The 17731-nt window shown below is 39.3% G+C and overlaps 1 protein-coding gene across 2 annotated transcripts in view; it reads left to right on the top strand.

Annotated features, from left to right (window-relative positions):
- Positions 1–17731, top strand: part of LOC102221087 (copine-8-like) — an 84551-nt gene that overhangs the window by 9601 nt on the left and 57219 nt on the right. For both annotated transcript variants that reach the window (XM_023347595.1, XM_023347605.1), the window contains exons 2-4: positions 4616–4656; positions 12278–12324; positions 13602–13705. In XM_023347595.1, the coding sequence (XP_023203363.1) occupies positions 4616–4656; positions 12278–12324; positions 13602–13705 (192 nt within the window). The remainder of the gene's footprint in view (positions 1–4615; positions 4657–12277; positions 12325–13601; positions 13706–17731) is intronic.

Here is a 17731-nt window from a genome sequence, read left to right as displayed (position 1 = left end):
CAAACCTGCGTACTCTTAAGATTATCCTTACAGGTCAGTCTCATCTACGCTTCTCCAGCTGTGTCCAAACAGTGTTTTCTAAATCCTCCCATATGTGCCACCTCCAGCATCACGTTTGTGAAGGCCGGTGTGAGAAACGGCTGAAATCTTGAAGCAGTTCCGTCATTGTGGGAAACATTAACTCCTGTGGGACCAGCAGTCATCTTTCTGACATTTTTTTTCTGCCATCCTGCCCTGGTTGCCATCCTGACAACCTGGTCCTGCAGGTTGTCTTGACGTTACTTTGACAAAAAGGTTTTTCATTCCAAAAGTTTCTGATGCTTTTCTTGCATATTGCTTTGGGTTTTCTTTCACATTTTAAAATGTATATTTTTAATGCTTTATTTTGTATTTAATGCTCTCATTTATATATTGTAGTGCTTTTGTTGTCAGAAAACCAAAGGTTTGAGAGTCTGACTGAAAAGGAATTAGCTGAAATGATTGGGTCTTAAAGGGACAGTATTATGTAAAATCAAATTATTTGAGCTTTACATCGTGTTGCAATATTATTCCCTTACCTGAAACATACTTGGAGTGTTGCCTTCATTTTATCATGAATGTTTGACAAATCCTTTAATCTCCATGGCAACCATGCAGCTGTGCAAAATGCCTGGCTGGACCTAGCTTCACTTTCTAGACGCAGCTCCTCCTTGGAGCTGCAGTTTCCAAGCTTCCCCTGTGACTCCCCCACTCAGCTCCTTCAGACTAGCCAGCCGCAATTAGCAGCAAACACCTGGAACTGCACATCTGTTGAGATCCTCGTAGGAACTACTTCTCAGTGAAACACAGGTAAAAACAATAAAGGGGTAATAGAGGAGCCATGTTGTGATGACTTTCTGAAGGCAGAGCGGAGCTTCAGAAAGAGCAGGAGTTTTTAAAGAGACAGAGGCCCAATGTCAAGATTTTAAATCACAAAGTCAAATTTCTTTTAAGTTGATACATATTGCATTTTTTAACAACTAAAGTGCATAAAGTTACTTGATTGTGTTATAAAATGCAACACCTAACACTGCCCCTGTAGCATTTGACATACAGAGGAGTTCACGAAGGACTCAAAGAGAGCAAAGTGCCCAGGAGCTACGGCTGCAAAACAAGCCTAAATCATCACTCCACCGCCACCATGCATCAAACTTAGTTGCAGGTGTTTGTGATGGGTTTTTCTTTGAGCTTAAACTCTACTTTAGTCTCATCTCTTCAAAGTCTTCTGGTTTATTTAGAGGCAACTTTAAACTTTTCTTGGGGAAAAAAGAGACTTTTAACTTGTTCTATTTAAATCCAGGCCCATGCCAGGAAACCAATCCATGTTGTTAACTGTTGTTGATATGTATTTATTTGGGCCTATATGTAGAATTTTGATCCTATTAGAGACAATTTGAGATCATTGTGAGCAACTTGTATGTAACTCTTTGTTTTTTTTCTTTGAGTATTGCACACTTTGAACTTTGGGTGAATTCGCTAAGATGTCCAGTAGTCAGAAGATTAGAATTGAGCTAATTTTTGCAGCTTTGAATAATCTTCCTCACTGTAGTGACGGATTTTAAATAGTTTAGAAAGAGCACTATAATCCGCTCCAGATTGGGTTCCTGTTTTTGCTCTTGTGGGGTTTCTGCTGAAGTATTTCCATTTTGGTGTTAATACAAGGCTGTATAAACCTTTTCAAACTAACTTCTCAGTCCTGAATTATATGATATCGCCTTTACGAATAATATTTAACATCATAACTTAGTGTCAGAACAAAAGATTCGAAACTAGGTGTCAATTTAATACATTTCCTGTAAGACTTTATGCATGAGGCAGACCGCAAAGGGAGGCATCTTGAAGCAGCAGGGAGGTAATTATTGTCATTTATATATTTTATTTTAAATGTAGGCCATCATTTAGGTATGATAAGTGCAGACAAATTAAATCTAATCTTAGCAATTTAATTAGCACAAAGTTTGATTTAACTCTGTTGCTGCACTTTGCAGTTGCGCTCTATTGAAACGAATTAAGCTTTGCTGCGTAATCATTTAATCTTTTCTATGATTCGTACCATCAATTTTAAATTCAATAAAGCACCGCAAGAAAATGTACTGCTGATAATATTTTATGAGTCCTCTGCTGATATGACTGCTGGTTGACGATCTTATGATAATATTTAGTCACACTTATAATAATACTCCCTGAAAGAAGATAATCTGATATCTTTCCATACTAATCTGCTAAAACAAATCTAAGTTGGCTAAATTATGCAGTTATCCTCTTGCCTTATGTCTTAAGAGAATAAAATAACTACATTGTGTGGCTGAGATTCTGTGTCAGTGGCTCATTTCTGGTCTCTGCTTACGTAAAGTCATTTGACTTGTCCAGGCTGATGTCAGCCAGTTCTAAATTTCCATTTCAAAACTACTACCATCAATGATCAAAAATGTCAATTTTTTCCCAGACTCCCTGCTACGATCCGCCATCACTTATTCACAGAGACAGAGGCGATGTCACACTGTGTGTGTGAGAGGAGTTGGCGCAAAACAGAAATCTCCATGTGTGTTGCCATCTTCCAGAACGGGGATTGAAAGCTAAAAATAATAATAATTAAACAGAGTGGTTTTGCTATTCAACCTTCCTGTTATTTGTTGAGGTTTTGCACCTTCTGTAGAAGCAGCAGCGTTAAAGAACAACTGACGTACAGTCTCTCCCCGGTTAGTGGATTTCTGCACCGTTTGTGTTTCCTCTGACTTCATTTTCCACCACCTCACTGTTCCGCGTCGAGTTATTTAGTATCAACTTGTATGCCGAAGAGTGTTGGGGTTGGCTTTGGGTTTCTGACGAATAATTTTAGGTTTATAGCTTTCAGGACAGGATGAAAATGGCAGATTTCTCTTATGTTTACTCATCACTGAATGCAAATGGGAGTACTGAACAAACTGGACCATACTCATAGCCATACTACCTTGGGTTTGTAGATGAACCTGATTTAGAACACAGATCTGTATCTTCATCCATGGTACCTATGGAACATTATATTTTATTGATTTATTTTGTAAGTAAACTTGCATAAGCAAAACATATGCAGTTTTTTTTTTCAATAAAAATTAATTGATTATAAAATCTGAAACCATTTTAGCTCTAACCACTAGGGGAGCACCGATTGCAGTTTATTGGCCCATCACTGTTCTCTAAAAAGCCTGACCTGCCGATTCTGGTTTTGTACAATTGTGTCTGAAAATATAGCGATAAAGTCACTAAGTTTGCAACAGCGGACACGGACGTGCAGACGTGACCCAGTGGGCGGGTCAATCAGTGGCTGGTTTTCAGATACGTCATCTTGAGTCAGCACACAGCTTCAGGTGTTGCAGCGAGAAAGTAACATTCAGTCGCCAAATCTGGGTGTAGTGATCTGGGGGCCTCAAGAGACACATAAAGACAGTTACAATGTTGGCCTTTTGTCACCTGATAGAAGACATTTCCGGGATTAAAGAGCCAGTAGGTCAGAACGAGAACCAAAGATGGAGAAGCAGCATTCAGCTTCTATGAACCACAAATCTTTAACAAACATCCAGAAAACTTCAAAAAGCTGGAACACAGAGTTCTTTTAAATCAGGGATAAAAGCCCAGCTGGTTAGAGTTGCCTTATATCAGCAGGAAGTGGAACATTGACCAAAATATTTGATGTGTATGTGCTTGACGATTTTGATGATGTATTGTGAAAATGTAATGTTTATTGTATGATGTTTTGGTGACGTAAAACACTTTGAACTGCCTTGTTGCTGAAATGTGCTATACAAATTTGTAAAGGTAGTTAAGATCAACAGCTAAGATTTTATCCATTGATCCTCCACAGTGAAGGAAATCAGGGTGGATTTATCGGTGCTACCACCCGTAAACAGATTTCTATCTGCTATTAGCTTGGATTGCAGTGAGGTTGCACTGCATCTGGAGCACAGCCCCAAGTGACCGTTTATGAAATGCTACAAATTTAAGGGCTGCCACTCAAGCCTGAGCTCATGTCTCCACTTTAGGGACTGGTAGAAGTTCACAAATCTTTATCCAACCAGACAGGTCTCTCTACCCTAAATCGGAGCTTATCCACGATTTCCTTTCCGTCATCTCTCGGGTGTTCCGATCCTTCCAAACTTGTCAATCCAGACTTCTGTCAGCACTGAGGTCCGTCTCCACTGTAATAGGACCCATAGCTCCATTTATTTCTCTTAGTGTACAGAGTGGGAAAAAAACACAAAAAAACAACAACTGCAGTGCCATGTAAATTTCATGGCATCCTCTGCTGTTGCTTCTAGCAAAGCGAAGGGTGCAAAGAGAGTGAAAAATAGTCCCAGTACTGAGGTTCTGTTGTGGTACGGCTGAAATATGCATAAGCCCCACTGTATGCTTGATGTTGTTGTCTGCTTAACGTTGCTGCCTAGATGATTGGAAGAAAAGGCTTTTGTTAATGAAGTCAGAAGAGGATTAGGAGTAAACAAGTTGTCAGGGTCAGCGAGGAAGCTAATTAGGAGAGTTTTAATGATGTAATAACTTCCTTTGCTGTGGCAGGAGAGAAGTGTAATTAATTTCTCTGTCCGTGTGTCTTTGTTCTCTTCAGGAACCTGCTGGATAGAGACACGTTCTCCAAGTCTGATCCAAGTAAGCTTCTCCCTGATCTATCTGTTTTCCTAGTCCAACCTACTCCCACACACACACACCCACAGCCACGCACACACACACACACACACACACACACACACACACACACACACACACACACACACACACACACACACACACACACACACACACACCCACGCACACACACACACACACATCACCAGCAGGTCCTCACAACAGCTCCCAGCAGGTCTTACAAACACGTAGAAGCACCCTGCACGCGTACATTTTAGCAGACAAACTGGCGCCACACGCCAACACGTTTTAACTGAACAAAATCAGGCTGGCATACACTACGAATGGACACGCCCGCACACACACACACACACACACACACACACACACACACACACACACACACACACAAATGCCGATCCACACTGTTTGGCCTGTGTGAATCAGTGGACATTTGCATATGTCAGGGGTCATATTCGTCACTGTTCTCTGCTCTCAATGTGAGTGAGGGGAACCAGATCACCCACACACACACACACACCCGTACCGACCACACTTGCACAGACACACACCTCACTCGCTGGCTGTTTTAATTTGACTACCAGTCTGATGGTTTTTAAAGGTTTTGATCTACACCGTCATTAAGGGTGCATTCACACCAGCTGTCTTTAGTTCGTTTTAGTTGAACTTTCGTTTGTTTGCCGAGAAAGTCCGGTTCGCTTGGGGAGGTGTGAATGTAAATCAGACTGAATGTGTTCTGTGTGTCAAAAATGCATCCAACGTGTTAAGTTGGACGCTTGATGTGCGTCAAAATCGCTCTCGACCCTCGTCTGAACAAAGCATGGAGGAGCCTCTTGACGTTTGCCTTTTTTTTCCTCTCCCGCTCTCTTTGTACAATGGCGGACGAGTTACGGAGAGAGTCGCAGCTTTAGTGAACTGTATAAATTCACAAGACAATTCATAGGTGTTGTGAATTTGAGTTTCATAACCTGGCTGTGGGCTGTTGAGGGTCTCTTTGAGCACCATTTTCATCTCACCCGAGCCCAGTTTGACGACCTGCTGACCCTCCTCGGTGCCTCAATCTCCTAGCAGGACACCAACTACAGACCACTACATGACATGTACGTGGACATCTTTGCGTCTATCTGCAAAGATTCCGATTTTCCAGCTGCAGCATTGGCTACGTTGGACGTGCTTTGAACGCTCTAAACACTTCATACGCTCAGCGGAAGACACATTTTAAAACGCACTGCAAGACTTCTCGCAGCGCCCACATAGATTTTGCATGTAAACCAGATGCTCCTAACACTCAAATTATGTTTGGTCTGAAAGTAGAATAATCAAACTCTGATGTAGAGCAAAAGCTTGAACTCTGGCCAAACCAAGACATACGTTTGTATGTTTACGAATGCATATATGACAGCCAAGCGGATTAGAGACCACTCCAAAGGCAAGAAGTGGACCACAGCAGAGGGCATTCTGGTAAACACAACCATAACAAACACGACTTTCTACCGCTAGCTGGAGAAACCGCTCATGGTCTTTTGCTAAAGACAAACGAGAAATCCTATAACCACTCAAATCTGACGACACTATTTTATTTACATTTCATGAAGAAGGAAGTCACGCTTCATAGGTTTTTGTGTCGTTTCCTGCAGCAGTTCTCGTTGCAGCGCCACCACAGGTGACGAGGTGAACAGGTTTTCCAAAGTGTTTGCTTTATTTGACACAGTGCAGTGTGACAGAGAACTGCAGCAACTGAAAATGCAACAAATGTTGCAACTTTAGTCCCCAGTCAAACAGAGTCCACCGGACTCTCGGGATTAAAAGACACCCTAAGATCTCAGGTTACAGAAATGAGATGTTCCATTACTTGTAAACTTGCTTCCCTCAATATAGAAAACTGTTATCTATGAGACTCACATCCTGACATGGATTACTGTCATCTGGTTTGCTTCCTTCAACTTGTTCGCACTTGACTAGCCAACATTTAAATGAACCATTTTTTGTGGAATGCATAATAAGCCTGCTTGAATTGGATTTCTTTTTTTTTTTAATACCCAGTGTTCTGAGGTATGAAACAAAGCCATCTGCCGTTTTGTTTATGCCCATTTTTACTGTAGAAGATGTGTTTATGTGAGCCCAGTAAATAATATCCCCCAGTCGCTTAGAGCCGTTCTGGTTTCAGGGGTCACAGTCTGTCATTTTGCATACAAGTCAACAGTCCTAAATCTGCATTTGTATGTATCTTATTCATGGAAATTCTCAACTACAACAACAATGAACTAATATGCAATGGCTGACATCAAGGTGGTTCAAAGTCCGGATTTTTAATATCTGACCTTTTTTAATAGATTAATAATTAACCGATCACCAAATTAGTTGACGATTATTTCAACAATCGATTAATCACAATCATTTCAATCCACTCTATAACAATTCGTCTCGTAGCCATACCATTCTAGCTCATATATCATATAAGGTTCCACACAAACGCCTCTCCTCAGTCCTGTTCGAGATTTATTGTAATCCCTCGTTTACATCGCTCACTCCTGCGTTTCCGCTAGCAGCCCGGACAGTTCGCTGCTATAGCTACGATTATCGCGGCCCGGGCTACTGTGAGCTGTGTGGTTGAGGTTGCTAGCGAAGCCAAAATCTGCAGAGCTCCCAGAATTGTGGATTGGACCTTTAAATGTCAGATGGTGGGAAAGGAAAGGAGGATGAGCATCCCTGCCCGCCCCAACGTTTATCCAAGGAGGCACTTGTGCTGCGTCCATGTCTCTGCTCTGCTGACAGCACTGGCCCCAGTCACACAGCATTAGACTGCCCCGACAGAGCTGCGCACACACACACTCACGCCCACCCCCACACCCCCTCCCCCCACACACATACATCTCAGGCCACCGGCAAGCTCACAGACCTTATTCATATCAGCTTATAAAGCTGAACAGCATTCCAGTGTTTTACTTTTTTGCATGTTTGTGGGCGTGTGCATGCGTGGGCGTGTGTGTGTGTGTGTTTCATCCCTTGTGTTTGCTTCAGTAGACTGGAAAAGGGCATTAAGCAGACAGGAACCCTGTCAAACTATGTACCTTATGTACTGCCTGCATTGTAGCAGTAAATATAGCCTGGAGTAATCTGGAAAAGGAGGGATTAGGTGGAGGACGCACCACTATGTGTGCCAGGCATCTGCTGCTGTTTACAGATATTGTTCTTGGCCTTTGTTAGGAATGCAAAGGCTATACCTCAATCTATACCTACTACATTTACATCATATGATGTAAATCAACAAGCTACATTTACTACATACAGCTTGTTGATTCCAAACTAGCTATCAAGCTATCCAAACCATTCTGACCAAATGAAAAAAAAGAAAATGGAAAAAAAAGTAATTATCCATAAAAAATAAATAGGTGTGCCACACCTAAAATTTGCAGTAACTGTTACATCAGATATTGGCCCACTCTTCCTTGTGGAATTGTTTCATTTGAGCAATGTTTAGTTTTTCTTTATGAACACCTTAGGTTTCTTTTTGTTGTTGTTGTTGTTTTTTGCTGTTGGTTGTGTTCGTTAAGCACTGAATTTCAATTTTATCTCATTTTTATTAAAAGACATTGAGATTCAGATGTGGCATACATGCTACCACCACCATGTTTGATTAAAAGTTAGATTTTCTTTTCTTTTCTGTTTTTCTTAATAAGGTGTTACTTTTACATCAGATGTGATGGAATGCACATGCAGCGCTGCAGCTAACAATTACTTTAGTAATCGAGCATTCTATTGATTATTCTGATGATTAACTACTCGGATAATTATTTTTATTTTATTTTGGCTTAATTACTGCGCAGATGGTGCTGTTCTACTAGCAGTTGGCATGTTTTGACGTCTGCTTTCTCCAGTTGACGATTATTTCAATAAACGTTTAGTCACAATTAATCACGATTAATCGTTTCAGCCCTATGCACATCCTTGATAAAGTTGAAATTTTACCTCATTAGTCCACAGAATATTTTCCTAAAAGTCTTGGGGATCAACCAACAGTCTTTGGTGGCCATGCTAACTAGCCTGATCATTCATTATTCTGTTGTGATGAACCTGCTGTAACATAGCAGAGAGGAAGTGGGAGAGAATGTGAGCACAATTGACAGCACTAAGGCCCTCCTCCTGCCTCTGATTGGTTGTTGCTGGCGTAGTGGAGTATTTCTGCAGATGACAGCAGGACTATTGAGGACAGGAGCTCAATTTTCCCTCCCCACAGATTATCTGTCTTATGCTGTCAGGAGTTAATGGTCATTTTAACCAATATGCAAAAAGAACACACTTTTTATTGTAAAAAAAAAAAAATTACATACTGTAGAATTAAGTGGCCATTGGTCAGCTTGGACAGTCTAACCAATCTGCAGCTGCTCAGCAATTTGTAAGTCAGATGAGCTTCGACACCCTTCTATCAACATGCAATAAGATTCTCAACAGCTGCGCTACTGAAAAGAGCTGCGTTCGGCGCCAACGACCTGGTTCACCTGCGGCCCTGCAGGAACACATTCTGAGATTTATCATTCATAAACACAGCGGACAAATCATAAATGTGTTAGTTTGGCTTCTTTTAAACATTCTTACACTTAAAACTTTCCAGGACATCAGCTTGACAAGCTTTCTTTTCGTAAGATCTTTGCCTACTTGTTTGTTGCTTTATTCCTTTGACCTGTTGGTGTCCTTGAGAGTTAAGAACACCATCAACAATTTCCCTGTCTTACATTTTTCTGCATTCACACTGCATACAGGGGCGTTGTTTTGTTTGCACCAAAGCTATATGTTCAAGGCTGGAGTTTGAAAGGAAAAACCAACAAAACTATTTCACGAGTTATCAGTAAAATCCAGAGCATGTCGGCTCATCAGCTCCTGTCTAAATGATCAAAATTGTTCAAAGGAAAAAAAAAAATAGAATTAATCAAATCTGATTTTGAAACTGGAGATCATTTTCGCTCTCGATCTTCAACAGCTCATAATTCCATGATTAATTCTCTCGTGTCCGTTCATCAGTATGTAAGCAGCTCATATATTAACATGTGCATAAATTTGCAATTAATGACTGCTGCAGGTAATGATGATGCACGTTGCCTCGGAAGGTGTTGCCTCTGCAATCAGAACCCCATGTCATGAAATCAAAAGTTTTTTTTATAAAGTCTTCCAAGTCAGAACTTGATAGTGGCAATGTTGAACCGAACGTAAGATGCCAGATACGTCCATGCTGGGTTTTTTTTCTCAAATACTTTATAAGAAAACAAGACAAGAACAATCAAAGATTGGTTTTCTTGGCCTATTAGATAATATCATAGATTCAGATTTAGAGTTGGTCATTACAGTTGTTCAGGTGGAATGTGTTGGACACAGATAGTCTGCTCTCCTTGTGATGTGATCTTGTTAGATGGTTTCCAAGGTATAGGATATCAGTTGGAGAGTAGGATACATTGATTGATCAATGAAATATGGGTTGTCATTGGATTAAAACAATAAAGTAAAGCAATAAGGTATTAAAGTATTTACACAAAAATTCAGCCCATTCTCACTCCCAACTCGTCATATATTGACGCATGGGGCGGTCCGTCTTTGTCACATGTTGACGCGCAGGATATCCCTTTCGCGTCACATATTGACGGTAAGGCATATTTTACCCTATGCCTTACCGTAATTTTTGCCCTAAACCTAACCAAATCGTCGGGTTTTGAAGGTTCGGCAGCGGTTGCGAGATAATCCACGTAAAACATGTGACCTTCCCAAATCATCAAGATGTGACGCTGAAGGACCCTGCCCAAGTCGTCACATATGTGACGCATGGTCAGAAATGTGTTGAAAAATTTGAATCTATGATATTATCTAATTGCCTTTATTTTACACAGAAACGCAACAGCTACTCCTTATTGATGAACCGATATAAAAATCTGGGCCACTATTGATATTTCCTTAATATTGCTGTTATGGCTAATAACCGATATTCATCATATGTATAATATATATTCACTACCATTTTGACACCTTGAAAAAGAAAAAAGAGACATTTGGAAATAAATATTGTCTGTTAATATTGGTACAGTTTTTTTTATCGAGCCAATACCGATATGGTCAAAATTGACCATTATCGGCAGATACAAATGTTGGTTCCGATATATTGTGCATCCCTAATTATCACGTTTTAATAATGCTGTCTATGACCTTTAATTTTTTGACTAGGAGTGAGCAATATGGACTGAAATTTTTATCACAATGCTTTGTGTACTAGTGTGATGATGATAAAACTGCACACAGTAAGTGCAGTAATCATATTTTCAAATGTACTGATGCTTCCATTGAAAGAAACAGTGGAGAAAATGGTAGCAATTCTGCCAACATGGACAGTTTTGTTGGGTTTTGAAAATAATTTGGAATGTATTGTGGCAACGACAAATCAAAATTTATAAGAAGTTTATTACTTGTATCTTGTGATTGACAGCAGGCATAACAAATGCCCAAGCCTAGTTTTGACTTCTATTCAGACATCAAAAATATTCTTAATACTTACAAAATAAACTCCCTCCACCCACTGTCTGCCTGCTTATCCTTGTATCCGGTGCCTATATTCAACAGTCATGGGGCTAGAGGCAGTGTACACCCTGGAGAGGATAATAAAACGCTAAAAATAATAAAAAAAGAGCTTTTTGTGCACTGTAAAAAAAAGTGTTGAGCTGAACAAGATGTTGATTCAGTATGTGGAAGCCAACATGGACTGAACGGCTTCGTTCACTTTTCCGCTGCTATTGCTAAAACTGCAGGCAGACTACGACTCTAAAACGTCGTTCAGCGGTCACAACTTCTCCTTCTGTTCTGATTGGTCTGGTGTAAATTCAACCAGAGTCAACAAAGTCAATGGAAGAAAGTCCAAACGGAACACCAAAGGGAGATGAGAATCGAGCGGAATTGGCTGCTATTCTATAGAACTGCATTATTTCCAAACTGACATGTTCCCTTTATTTTGCCTCATAATCTCACCATAACATCTGCAGAGTCTGCATTAGTCATGCTTGTCAGTGGGAGAAATGAAACAAACATGAAATAAAAAAAAATGTAAAAGATCAACAGGAAAGAAGAGTGATATAGGGTTTTAAGTAAAATAGGAGTTCTTTGTCTCAGTTTTTTCCAGCCAGGCTCTCCTCCTGGAAGCATTTTGCCAGGTAACACATGTAAAAGTGTGACGTATGACTGGATTTTCTGACTTAATGTTGGCTGACACAGGACTCGTGTTTGTGAATACCGTAAAGGCTGCTTGAATGCAAATGAAATGTCACATTAGTGACAGCTGATTGCCTGGCTCTGTTCTCTCTCATGGTCCGTCCTCAGGAAACACTCACGGAGTCCTACAAACGTCAAGTAGTCCCACCAGAATACTGTCCTTCACTCCCCACCCCTCCGCCCCCCAACTCCGTGAAATATCACTGTGCTGTGAGGTAGAGTTCCATCTGGATTTAATTAGGACAAGATTCTGTCACATCAGGATGTGGATAAAGAACTCCCTCTTGGCTGACCTCAGAGTGTTGCTTCTCTGCTGTTAAATGCTCTCAGTTGAATCTAACCCTCTCCTTTTCTCTGCCCTCCTTTGTTTCCTTCCCGACAGTTTGTGTTCTGTACACTCAAGGGATCGCCAACAGAGAATGGAGAGAGGTGAGTACAAAGTGAGACGGTTGGGGAACGGCTCGCTAGGCCGTGTGCTGTAGCAGTAGAAAGATTTTTTGAAAGCTGGTAGGGCTGAAACGATTAATTGTGATCATTCATGATTAATTGATTAACCATGATTAATCAATTGATCATAATTAATCAATTGATCATGATTAATCGATTAACCACAATTCATTGATTAATTTAAATAATTGTCAACTAAATTAGTAATTGATTAATTGCAAACTGGAGAAAACGACCATTTGTTGAAAGAACCCAAAACTACCAAGGATATACTGTATATATAGTTTACATTTAAGATTTTTTTTTTGATTTTAGCTTTACCTAGTTCAAATTTTGTAAACAACAAAAAATGTCCTATTATGCACCTTTTGTTGTCCAACTATTAATTGGACAACAAAAAAAGTTAAGCAAAAAAAAAGCAAAGAAAAACGAAGATTAATCCAACACTGTTTGGTGTTAAGTCAAGCAGAAGGGCCTGAGGTTTTCACATGTCAATGTTAAAAGCTTTTTTTTGATTTTTTTTTTGTTGCAGATGCATCCTTTGCTACAAATGATCCAGAATTCACTAAAATAAAGGCAACGCTGTTGCAGTTTAGGTTATGAAATGTTTTTTCTTTTTTTTTTTAAAAAAAAAAGGAATTGAAATATTTGTTTATTTTCATTTTCTTTATATTTCTAATATGTGATCAAAAAGGTTTAAGTTGTTAAATGAATTATCTCCAGAAAGTGACTAACATTTTTTTAGCCAATTAATTGTCAGTAAAATCTATTGATATCATGGAGATGATATTTTATGCACCAGTACCCCTCCCAACACCATGGATGGATATTTTAGGCTTGAATAGTTTTGCCTCACTTGAACAGTCCAACTCCTTTTAGCACAATTTGTACCAAAAATAGTCATTTCCCATGTCCTGTCAGATTGTTTGGGGGGGGGGGGGGTTAAGCAAAAATGAACACTGGTTGTGCATGTGTTGTTTGCAGGTGTCGCTTGTGTCAGATTTACAAGGGTACCAGAAACTCGCAAATACAAAGGTTCCGGTCATGTTAAAGTCCTGGCCCTAATATTCATGGATTTAAAAAAATATATTTTTATTCACCTATCCTTTCATATATATTTTTTTATTTATACTGCTTTAAACTTGGTAAATTATGTTGTTTTCTCTATTTACAACAATGCACATTATGTTACAGTGACAATAATAATCTGTCGAGCACTAAAACAATAGTAAAAGCTAATTGGTTGATTTGTTTTTCAGTTTGGCAGGACAGAAGTCATAGACAACACCCTCAATCCCGACTTTGTCCGCAAATTCATCATGGACTACTTCTTCGAGGAGAGGCAGAATCTTCGTTTTGACCTGTGAGTTAACACTCGACTAATACGTGTCGGTGTGTACATGTTTGCGTGTGTGTGTGTGGGGGGGGTATTTGCAAAGCCATGGATGAAAGTGCTGCTTTGTGTTTAGCAAAGTCGAGCTGCGACTGAAATATTCATAGTTCGCAGGCATGAGAGTTGTAAGCCTTCACTCCCCTAAATAAAAGAAATGTTTTTCTGCTGCTTATAACCTCTACTTTCATTTAAAGGAAAAGTCAAGACACAAGGCTGGACATAATAGCACATGTTTTGCTACAATTTGAATCTATTTCCAGCTGTTTCTATGTAATAAAGTGTACTTTAAGACACACCTGTCATTTGAACTGTTACTTATATTTACGTTATTTTGTCTTCTTCCTCCTCTTTTAAAGCCCGCTCACATTCCGTGGTGCTAAGAAGTGCATAAAAAGCCCTTATGAAAGTAACAAATTACTATGTCTTTACAGCAGATGAACAAGATTGCTCAGTCTTGAATCCTTTTAGGCCTAAGTGCAGCATTTGACACAGTTGATCATACAATTTTAATTGACTGCCTTGAGCGCTGAGGGTCAGCGCCGAGTCTCCCAGAGCTCACCGCTCGGATGGAACCTGCTACGCAAAAGCAGGTCATTTCTGATGCTCGCGTGGTGGAAATAAGCCTCGCCGCCATTTCGTGCCCCCCCCCCTCCACGGTCTGTGACTTTCATTTTTATTGGAAGCTTTTTGTACTGCGTGCTTTTAATACATTCTCCTAATTTTTTGTTGTTGTCCGTTTTAAATAAAGGTCGAGCTTTAATTTTGGCATGCTGACTTTATTGATTGCTATTCAACATACCTGGAGCTACAACAATGAAATCAACATTATTTAAGAAAAAAAAACAAAAAAACTGGATAGGTTCATGAAGTGAGAGCGGTGAAATTAATAGGTTTGATGTATTGGCTGCATTTTCAGTCTGTCTGGTTTCTGATTAGACACCGAGTTCAATGTTAACACGGGATCAGCTAATCTGTGTTTGGCCAGGTGGAGAGTCTCATGCTGTAATCCTATTGGCCTATTAAAAAGAAGCAAAAAACAAATGTATCTAATTTAGTTAAAGCTACAGCTGTTTCTGTAAATTAGAGCTTTGTGATGATTTGTGGAGACATGGGTGTACCGTCCTTCTCACGCTCATGTTGGGATCGGAATAAGCTGAAATAATGATTTCAGATGTTTGTTGTGAGTTACTGTTGATTGATTTTTTTCTTACTAATTTACATTGAGCATCACAAACTAAGGCTCATATGCTCAAATAGTATGCTATATTTGGGGAAAATATATTTTAGCTTATAAAATGGGAACTGACTGCCTTCCAATCCAGGAGCTCCATTTTGGATTTACTTGGCTCTCATTGGCTGTACGCTCCAGAGTGGAGACAGAAAATGAAAGCAAATATATGGATATTTGTGTGATGCATTCAAAGTGAAGTTTTCACGCTGGATCATGACGGCATTGTTGCATCCAACACTAATCTGCTGTTACTTACATTTATGGATTAAATAACAAGACTTAACATTACTGTCAGAAACTTCAAACAGGCTTGCAAAGTAGTTGGTGTGAAATTATAGCATCAGTAATGTGACTCTGACTGACATGCAGTTAAATGGTTTGGTAATTAATTCATTAGGCTCAGGTTGCTGATCAGCATCACGATGATTCACACTATCCATATCTGACACATGCATTTACGTCAAATCGTTCTGCAAAAACATAACCCCAACCTCCTTAATGAAACCAGCTTCCTCACACAGAGTTGGACTGCCACACTGCGGTTCGTGAAATACGGAAAACTCCTTTGTTAGGATCTTGGGCTGTCGTAAGGACCCACGTTGCTTACAAGCTGCAGGAGGTTGCGCCGAAGGTCAAAGAGAGTTAGCTATCTGTTTGATCTTGTGCATGTTTGAATGTCAGAACGTATGAATAAAAAGCATGTGGAATCAGACTCTCCGTCATTTTCAGTGGTCAGCTTTTTGCTATTGGAGAAAAAGTAGAGACAAAGAAACCACGTCTAATTCTGCCTGTAGTTTGTTGTAATATCACAGAGCCCAAACTTTACTGAAGTTTTTCAAGTTTACAGTTGGACAAACTGTAAATGTGACACATTAAAGATGAAGCAAAAGAAACATAATGCATCTCTCAGGTAGGCCTGTCAACAACAAATTTTGCTAGACGACACATTGCTTGAGAAGATATTGCGATAAACTATAATATTGTTTTGAGTCTATTTTCAATTAATATAATAGTAGTGTTATAATGATACAAAACTACATTTTCAAAGATCAGGTTAGTTTTGTAAATCTAAATCTGACTTTATTAAACGTAAAAATTACTTGGTTGTGGGATTGTCTTGATGCTGAAATTTCAAATGTGATACAGATGCTAAGAAAAATACTCGATACTTTGTTCAGTAGAGCAGCAACAGTTTTAAAGGCACTGGCTTCTTTCCAGTAAAGAGCAAGTCAACAATATTTTAGCCTTCTTAATTTAGTAAAAGCCAATTAAGTGGGTCAGAATTCAGCTCTTGTTTATAGAAATATGTTTAAAAATGACACTTCCTGGTTTATTCTTTATAAAATGTACATACTGGAGCTGTTATTACAGTATTGGGGCCAAGAGAAGTTTGACAATTTAGACAAATTTCAATTGGTCTGTTTGGATTGATTTTGACAGAAATGAGTATCTTTGAATAATTTATTTTCTCAGAATCGATTAGATCGAGATATCGACTATTTTGACCACCTTTCTTGTCAGGCTTTGATTAGGCCTGTATTATTTGCCATCAGACTGCCAGAATCCCTGACAAGCAGCAAAGTGATAGAGACTGATAGTGTGTGTGTGTCCTTGCGGGGTTTTTGACGCATATACTGCATAAAAACGAGAAAATTGTTCCAAAATATTGCACAAATCACTCGTATTTACACACATTTGTGAGATGTTCACGCTGCGCAGGCTTCCTGTAGGCTCTCTCACCTCTCACATTCCTTATCACAGGACCAGCGCTTCCTCTTGCCTCCCGCCGCCCTCTGACGCCGTCCTGAGGTCGGGAAGTAGCTTTTGCTGTAGCTTTCGCATTACTCCCACCTCTCTTATCTCTGCAGAAGGGTTCCAGTGCCTTCAGGACATCCAGACAGGCAGACAGCACCGGGCTCAACACAAACACAAACCATCCCACTCCCTCCGCGCACAAAAGCCACAACAACGCTTTGCATCCTCTCTCCAAGTCTGCAAAATCCTGTTAACTCTTATCTAGTGACTGGCAGTGAGATAAGAGGTCTTTTTTCTTCTTTTTTTTAAAATCATTATTATTATTCTTGTGTTGCTCACTGAAGCCAGTGGAAGCCCCGTGGCTGGATGGTTCTCTAATCAAGTGTGCTAAATTGGATCAGACTAAAATAAAAAATGAAATGAAGGAAAATCCCTTCAAAAGAAAAAAAAGAAATAAAGGAAGGATAGAGCTATATTCACTTTATTTCACTAAACTATAAATATTTCTTCTTAAGCAGGTAATAAAAAAATGTCCTCATTTGGAACCAGATATTTATAGACATCTATCAAAACAAAACAAAAAGTCTGTTGCAATGAGCAATTAGCCACATGATAAATGAAATAAACTCAAATCATTTCCATTCTAATGATGAATATTTTTTGAAGGACAATTTTGGTCATAGACATTTCATAACACATTTTATTTATAGTTACGTTGTAGTTTTTTATTTTTTATTTCCATTTTAGTCATTGTTTTTGGTTGTCGTATACTTTAGATATCTCCCAGTTCCGACGTTAAGTGTTCTTTACAAAATTAAACTTTATTCGTCTTTGAGAGAGCAAACTTGCATTATTATACCATCATCAATATTTAGACTAGACTTATTTTATTGTCATTTACAGAGACGTGTAAGTGAAATTGGCAATGAGACGTCAATGTTATCAATATTATTATATTATCAACATATTGCTTGTTGAAAAATTATCGTTTATCGCGATAATTACTGAAA

This window comes from Xiphophorus maculatus, chromosome 2 (genome assembly GCF_002775205.1).
Source record: "Xiphophorus maculatus strain JP 163 A chromosome 2, X_maculatus-5.0-male, whole genome shotgun sequence".
Classification (NCBI taxonomy): Eukaryota; Metazoa; Chordata; class Actinopteri; order Cyprinodontiformes; family Poeciliidae; genus Xiphophorus; species Xiphophorus maculatus.
This window is presented reverse-complemented; position numbering and strand designations above follow the sequence as displayed.